Below are 8,728 nucleotides of genomic sequence, written 5' to 3' on the forward strand. Positions count from 1 at the left end.
GACGACTGTAATTCATTATTATCAGGAAGTCCTAAAAACTCACTGAAAAGCCTTCAGCTGATCCAAAATGCTGCAGCAAGAGTCCTGACAGGGACTAGAAAGAGAGAGCATATTTCTCCTGTTTTGGCTTCCTGTTAAATCCAGAATTCAAAATCCTGCTCCTCACATACAAGGTCTTAAATAATCAGGCCCCATCTTATCTTAATGACCTTGTAGTACCATATCACCCTATTAGAGCACTTCGCTCTCGCTCTGCAGGCCTACTTGTTGTTCCTAGAGTACCGTATTTCCCGGACTACAAAGCGCACCTGAATATTAGCCGCACAAGCTAAAATCGGGGGAAAATCCTGTTTTGTACATACATTAGCCGCACCTGACTAAAAGCCGTAGGTGTTTCAATGTTGACTTATCATATGTAAGAGAATATGCACAAAGGGAATTGTCAGGAAAGAGATGGCTGTTTGGAGACACACCCCTTTTATTAATATTTTTGAAAAACAAGTTATGGGTACATATTTGCACATCTAGTACATAACAGTAACCTATAGCACACCAGAAAAATAGATTCGGACTACCTTTTAGGCTCAGGTGCAGTGACACAGCTTTAACAAGAAGAAAAGTCAGTCATTCACCACCATCTTTCTCTTCTTCCTGCACACTAAAACCACCAAAGTCCTCTTCTCCAGTGTCGGAACGAACAGGCTCAGGATGGCTTCGTCATCCACTCTCAGCTTCTCTCCTTCGTTGTCACTTTCAAAACCAAAGAAATCCTCGTTGTCAGTGTCAGAGTCGAACACCCTAAGAAGGGCCGTGGCAGTGTCCTCTCCATCATGCAGCAGTCCAGCCCTTCAAAATCCGTTGGTGATCGTGGATGTTTTCACACTTTTCCACGCTGTCAGAATCCACCGGTGGAGTTGGGCATAACTTGCTTTTTGCAAGTTTATCGCCGCTCATCATCCACGACTCCCGCTGAACGCGTAGTGCTACTTTGAAGTTTGTTTTTCGCGCTACTTCGTACGGCACTACGTTGCCTGGCGGACGGACATGTGACTAACATACCACTCTTGAACCCCGATCCTTCCGCCAGGCAACGTTGTGCCGTACAACAGCGGAACAAACAAAACAAATCGTCTTACGATATGACAAAAATCATGGACAATCCATAGAAAAGCCGCACCTGACTAAAAGCCGCAGGGTTCAAAGCTTGTGCAAAAAGTAGCGGCTTATAGCCCGACAATTACGGTATTTAAAAGTAGAATGGGAGGCAGAGCCTTCAGTTTTCAGGCCCCTCTTCTGTGGAACCAGCTTCCAGTTTGGATTCAGGAGACAGACACTATCTCTACTTTCAAGATTAGGCTTCAAACTTTCCTTTTTGCTAAAGCATATAGTTAGGGCTGGACCAGGTGACCCTGAATCCTCCCTTAGTTATGCTGCTATAGAGGTAGGCTGCCGGGGATACCCATGATGCATTGAGTTTTTCCTTTCCAGTCACCTTTCTCACTCACTATGTGTTAACAGACCTCTCTGCATTGAATCATATCTGTTATTAACCTCTGTCTCTCTTCCACAGCATGTCTTTATCCTGTCTTCCTTCTCTCACCCCAACCAATCACAGCAGATGGCCCCGCCCCTCCCTGAGTCTGGTTCTGCCGGAGGTTTCTTCCTGTTAAAAGGGAGTTTTTCCTTCCCACTGTCGCCAAAGTGCTTGCTCATAGGGGGTCATATGATTGTTGGGTTTTTCTCTGTATCTATGAAGTGCCTTGAGGCGAATTTTGTTGTGATTTGGCGCTATATAAATAAAATTGAATTGAATTGAATTCATTTATTGACAGAAGGCTCAGTGACTCTTGGATTTTTCTGAAATTGTACATTTTAAAGTCACAGAGGTTTCTCCAAAATGTGTTCTGTGTTAATTTGTGCATTACCTTAACAGTATCATAAAATCAGTTTTACTTTTTTTATAGCAGTGCATGAAATAGCAGATATTAAAAAAAAAACCTCACGACCTTCATTTACAGATAGCTGTGGAAAAACAATAGAAACAAAGGATTTTATTTCAACACAGATTATATCGACACTTAAGGTTTTATTAAGTCTGAAAAAAGGCATGCATGCTTTAACATATCACTATGACATGAAAATAAAGGAATTCTTTAAATGAGGGTCTTTGCTTTTAAGTCAACATGTACACAGTGTAGGTGTGTCCCTGTGAAGTCACATGTACATCCATCAGACGTCTAAGCCGTGGCATTGAATGTCCCGTGGAAGCCATAGGGGATGTTGACAGGTACCACCGCCCTGCCCAGCTCCTCGAATGTCTTGGCATCTAACACCAGAAGGAATGTACTCTTGTCCTGGAGAGAACAGAGACATGGGTAAAGAAATACTTGGTGTACAAGACAGTGTAGAAAACACAACGGCACGATGTCCAAGCTCGTGCTCAGCCATGTTTTACATTTGTATGAGGAAACTGTATCTATAAAGAGTACCCTGTCCAAAATGGCTGAGCCTGACTAACCTCGTCTGGAGTGATGACCACAGACATGATGACACCATCATCCTCCTCTGTAGCATTAGGAGAGGGAACAAAGACCGGCTCAGATGGATACTGACCAGGATGTTCCCACACCTGTGAGGGAACATTTACACACAATATCACATTCATGATGATAAAAGAAAAATCACAATAACAATGCTATCTCAATACCTGTGGGACAGTCCTCTCTAACTTTGTTTACTGTTTGTTAACTCCATATTACCCACAATTTTTATGGATTGTCTTCAGTCTTATACTAGTTATATACCAGGGGTCCCCTGAGGCCTGGTATATAACTAAGGCCTGTTGTTTTTCAATACAACATTATATAATTTCACAATGACACAAAAAGTTACTACATATACATACAGTAATATACTACACTAGATTTCTATATTACCAAGGCTGACATCAGCATAAAACACTTTAATATAACCCTTTCCCCTTTGGGGTGAGTTGCGCTCTCTGTGAATGAACTAAAATAGAAACAGATATAATTGTTTCTATCTGGAAACTGTTGATTTCAGTTGTGGGGGTTAATTTGTTCCACAGATTGGAAATGCGAGCTCTCTTTTCTTTGCTCCAATAAAACAACGTGCCTTCATGCGTTTTCCGTGGAGATCCATCTTAATCAGCGTGTCCCCTACAAGGTGTCTAAAGCCACAGCCATAGAAGTAGCGGTAGGGATGGGTGTTGAATTTGTGATAGTTGATCTGAGGAAACTCCAGACCTCCGTATTCATGGAGATCCTCCCCATGCAGGTCCTCATGAGTACAGAACACCTGCACAGGTTTAAAAAAAACAAAAAAAGCAACACAGGTAATCACTGAGATTCAGGTAGTGAAAGTGCTATTAAAATGTCAACATGTAGCAAAGTCAAATTAAGCGTTTATATAGAAGTCAGAATGTAAATAAGTTCCAAAGAAAGAAGAAATAGGTTTGTTAAAGCATGTAAATTTTAACTACCATAAGATTGATAAAATCTTAATGTCTGTGTGAAAAAGTAAAATGAAACGGAGAAATTCAACATACCGTATTTTCACGACCATAAGGCGCACTTAAAAGTCTTAGATTTTCTTCAAAAAGTACGGCGCGCCCTATAGCGCAGTGCGCCCTGTGTGTTGTAAGGAGGACGTAGTAGAGAACACCATGAGAATGCTAAAGGGTGAAGTGTGGGCGTTGATCGTATATACCGGACAATCGCACATACCTGTCTAAAAGACCGGGTATGTGCATTATGTGGAACATCGTTGTTTTAACAACCCTGAAAATGGCAAAGAGACACGCTTATGAAGCACAGTTTAAACTGAAGGCCATCAGCTATGCGGAGGAACATGGAAATCGAGCAGCGGCGAGAGAATTTAAGATTAACGAATCGATGGTTCGCAAATGGAGGAAGCTAGAAAACAAGCTCCGGCAGGTCAAGAAAACGCAGCTGAGTTTCCGCGGACATAAGGCGAGGTGGCCCGAGTTGGAGGAAAGACTCGAGCGGTGGATCATCGAGCAAAGAACGAGCGGGAGAAGCGTTTCGACGGTCACCATTCGGCTAAAAGCAGTTTCACTAGCTGAAGAGATGAACATTGAACATTTCCAAGGAGGTCCGTCTTGGTGCTTTCGTTTTATGAAACGGTGCCATTTTTCCATCCGGACCAGGACTACGGTAGCGCAGCAACTTCCAGCGGATTATAAGGAAAAGCTGGCCATCTTCCGCTCCTACTGCAGCAAACACATCGGCGACAAAAACATCCAGCCCAGCCACATCACTAACATGGACGAGGTCCCGCTCACTTTTGACATCCCGGTGAGTCACACTGTGGAGAAGAAGGGGACCAGCATGGTAGCGATACGCACAACGGGGTATGAAAAGTCGTCTTTTACTGTTGTGCTTGGCTGCCATGCTAATGGACAGAAACTGCCGCCTATGGTGATTTTTAAGCGAAAGACTTTGCCTAAAGAGAAGTTTCCAGCAGAAATCATCATTAAGGCAAATGAAAAGGGCTGGATGGATGAGGAAATGATGAAAGAGTGGCTGAGGGAGGTGTATGTAAGGAGACCAGGTGGTTTTTTCCACGCATCACCATCGCTCTTAATCTGTGACTCTATGCGTGTCCATCTCACAGCCGATGTGAAAAAACTAGTGAAACAAATGAACTGTGAGCTTGCTGTCATTCAGGAGGCCTGACAAAGGAACTCCAACCGCTGGACATCGGTGTGAACCGCCCGTTCAAAGTAAGGCTGCGAGCGGCCTGGGAGCGATGGATGACCGATGGAGACCAGTTTCACCAAGAGTGGAAGGCAGCGCCGGGCGAGTTACGCCACAATTTGCCAATGGATTGTAGATGCTTGGGCTAACATGTCTGCTGGCACTGTTGTTCGAGCTTTCGCAAAAGCCGGCATCATTTCCGAGGAGCCGCATGGCACGGAAAGTGACTCTGACAGTGAAGAAAGTGAACTTGGCATGTTTGATGGAGATTTAGCGCAGCTGTTCAATTCAGACACAGAGGATGAGGACTTCGATGGGTTTGATTGATGATAAAAATGTGAGTACCAAACTTTGTTTTGCTCCTGCTTTATTTTTAAATACGCACACTTGTATGCTTGTGTGTTGTTGATGATGACGATTACCGGTAATAGAAATGTGAGTAAGGTACCGAACTCAGGTTTGCTCCCGCTTTATTTTTAAATACGCATACGGTACTTGTATGCGCCCTATAATCCAGTGCGCCTTATGTGTGTGTTAAATACAGTAATGGCACACATAACTGAGACTGCGCCTTTTAGTACAGTGCGTCTTATGGTCGTGAAAATACGGTATGCATTCTGTAAAGTGCTGATGGCTGTACATTAATACCTTGTTCTTGGCAATTCTTACAGAAGTAGCTATGCTGTTTGGCCGGGTAATCAAGTTCTGGTTGTAGGGTGTGTCGCGGTCAACATTGAGAGGCAGCACAAATCGCCGGGGGAAGGCTCTACTCAAGGTGTTGTACACCTGACGAGGAAGATCTTGTTAACTTCAACAAACCATCTTTTCTTCAGATAAACCAAAAGCAGCCGAAGGATTTTCCATAAACTGCACAGGAAAGTCAGTAATGAGCTTTACTTAACTGACTTACCTCATCAAGAGCTTCTCCAGACTTGCGCATGTTCTGGATGTTGTAGTTTGTGATTGCCTGGCCATCATCTGATGCACACAAATCTATGATCAAGAATCCATCCTCCTCAAATGCATTGATCTGATGGAAGGTTGATAGTGGCTTTGCAAGATACTTGATGGAGCTTACCTGAAACACAAAAACAACAATGGAAATGCACTGTGGCACTAGTTCAGTTCTGCGTTCTAGCTCAAGTCAAATAATTGTACTTAATATTTTATTAATGTGACTTAAATATTATTTCACATTTCTGCAAATGCAAATGCAAAAAAAAAAAAATTATTAACTAAACTGAACATTTATTTGTTTCTTCTGAAATCTTTGTAACATAAATCATCACTCTACCTATTGATACAGAGCATCAGGTGTCAGACGGAAACTTGCTTTTAGCCCCTTCCTCTTTATTTTTCAGTTATGCTAACATAATCCGTATTCAGATTACTATTATTTGTCATGATTATTTGCTGATTTGACAAAAATGTTTTTATTGCACTTTTATTGTTGCTTTTATCTTGCATTTGCAACAAAACACTGCTTTCATATCTTCACATTTGTACCCTAACCCTGTCTTTGCATTCAAATATTCACCTAAATTCAGTATCTCTCTTAGAAGAAAAATAAAATGCATTCATTAAAAATAGATGACCAAAACTTAACTCAAAATTCAATCAAGTCACAGGAACAATACTTATGAGACTTGGAAGAATACTTTTTATTGTGAATTAAGTTTACCTTACTTAATCACTTAGTTCATTTTTGCATGTTAGAGTCCTACCTTCCCAGAGTGTTTGTGGATCAGATGGAAGATTGTGTTGAGTTTGGGGTCCCAGAATATGCTATCACTGATACTTTTTCCTCTTAGCTTGCCTGTCACAATCTTCAGCAGGTCCAGCTTGATGGGCTGTTCAATGAACACCACGTAGTTCTCAGACATTGCTATAACGAAATGAGAAGAAGTTTCTATTTATGATTCTTTGCAGCGGGACTCAGCTCCAGTAAGACTATAGGACTATAAGAAAACCAATGATTTAAATCATTTTCATTCCATGCATCAACTCAGAGTACCACTCCATTGTGATACCTGTGCTTTTTTATTCCCAAATTCAAGATGTGCATGCTTCACTGCATGAGACTTTTTGCTCACCAAAGCTGTGATAGTATGAAGGTTTGGTCTTGTCCACTGAAGGAATCGAGCACAGCACTGTGGCTCCCTCCAGGGTTTCATCTTCTGTTTTCTTGGTTGGTGGCACTTGGATAATGTTGTAGTATGATCCTGTCATGCCAGATACTGTTAGATCTTTGATCCGTAACCTGTAGTGTGGAAATGGATCTGATGTTTCTTAAATACCTTTCGAGGTGTAGGAATTTCCCATGTTGTATGTCGTACCATCAGGCTCAGTATGAGGGTGTGCTGTGGCTCCATTCACAGCAATGAATTTGCTCCAGTCCACCTAATAGAAACAAATGCAATGGCACAAAAGGTTTGCAGTTTTTATTGCTTCTATACCTACTTTTACCGTTTGATACATGTGCCACTAAAACTTCAGCTGCACGTATATCATTACACTCATGGTACCTTTTCAGTCTCCAGTGTGTCAGGGTCCACCTTGTGCATGATGTTGGTTTCTGTACTGACATAATAGTCACCTTTGTAGGTCACAAAACTCACATTGGCATTGTCTGTGGGCTCTAGAGGGAAAGGAAGCTTTGAATTACTTATTCTATAGCAAGTGCATCAACAGGCTGCTTTGTCTTCAAGATACTCACTGTGTGATTCAAATCTTGACAGGAAGCGCTGGAAGACATTTTTACAGGGGTCCGGCATGGTTACAGTCCCAAACTCAGATATAGCAATGCGATTGTGCTCCTTGTTGGTCTGGTAGCTGTCGCTGGATAGGAAGCGGCTTTTGTAAGTCACTTGCCCATTTGATATTTTGAACTGGTGCATGAGAGCCATGCCATCAAACCAGTGGTTAAATCTGGAGAGAAATAGATGCAATGCAGAGGGGAGTGAGCTTCATGATGTCTGAAGCGAATGGATAAACACACAAAGACGCAGCACTCACTTGTGGTTTCCGATCTCAAACTTTCCGGGCCCATTTCTCAGGAAGTTTCCTTTGATCCATTCTGGGATTGTACCAACGATCTGGGTGCTGATGGGCCTGGGGGTGTCCTCCACTGAGCTCACAATCTTCTCGATAGAAGGCAGACCGCGTACATTTGTGTAATGATTGATGTTCTTCACAGACTTAGATTTTTTGAGTGCTGTTGGAAAAAAACATAATCAGAAAGGACATTGTTATAATTTAAGTAAAATAATGTTAGTGTGTGCAGCTAGTAGCATTTAATGTTTACCTGAAGTATTCTTTTTCTGATGTTTGACAGTATCCATGGCTGTGGTTAAGCCTTCTGTAGCTTAGTCTCTCTTCTGAGATGCTGCTGGTTCGTACGCTGACTCCTGATTTTATACTGTCCTTCTGACACGTACCATAGAAACAGCAAAAAAGGATGCAGTCAGACATTTCATGCTTGTTTAACTCTGTGGAAAACAGAAGCAAATGGCAATCAAAAATGTAAGCAGTAACAGATGATCACTTTATCTGACTGGAAAAAACAGCAAATAACCGTGTCCAGTCTTTCAAATCATTCCTTTGACTCTTTTAGTTAAGCTTAATATGCATGGTTATATATAGCATGGTGAAACCAGATGAACTTGGCTTAGAGGGATGATTTTCTTTTGTTTTTGTATTTTTGCAGATGTACAGCAATCTTTTAAAGAAATATTTCAAATGGGAATATTCTATTTCTGAAATAATTAAAGCATTATAAAATGTTTTCTTGCTCTTTTACATTTGAGTTATCTGAATTAAAAAATAAAATGAGTTCCTGTTGTGTACTTGTCACATATCATATTTCACCAATATGCTCAAAAGAATGACCCATGAACAGGATGACTCTGCATTTTCTGGTGTCAGTAAGGACACTGTGAGTGCCACTGATGGAAGTTCATTTGGGTCCTCACAAAGCTAGCATCTCAAAT

The 8,728-nt window shown here is 41.6% G+C and overlaps 1 protein-coding gene across 1 annotated transcript; it reads right to left on the reverse strand.

Annotated features, from left to right (window-relative positions):
* Positions 1-2,066: 2,066 nt before the first annotated feature.
* LOC309688478 (carotenoid-cleaving dioxygenase, mitochondrial-like) lies at positions 2,067-8,172 on the reverse strand. The gene is made up of 12 exons (XM_082504263.1): positions 8,044-8,172; positions 7,755-7,953; positions 7,456-7,667; positions 7,265-7,377; positions 7,037-7,139; positions 6,833-6,961; positions 6,464-6,624; positions 5,650-5,817; positions 5,388-5,525; positions 3,136-3,318; positions 2,519-2,629; positions 2,067-2,354 (listed from the first exon to the last, which is right to left on the reverse strand). The coding sequence occupies exons 1-12, from the start codon at positions 8,078-8,080 to the stop codon at positions 2,238-2,240; spliced, it is 1,671 nt and encodes a 556-aa protein (XP_082360389.1). The 5' UTR covers positions 8,081-8,172; the 3' UTR covers positions 2,067-2,237.
* Positions 8,173-8,728: the final 556 nt, after the last annotated feature.

This window comes from Aulonocara stuartgranti, assembly GCF_965226115.1.
Source record: "Aulonocara stuartgranti genome assembly, chromosome: 14".
In the NCBI taxonomy this organism is placed as follows: domain Eukaryota; kingdom Metazoa; phylum Chordata; class Actinopteri; order Cichliformes; family Cichlidae; genus Aulonocara; species Aulonocara stuartgranti.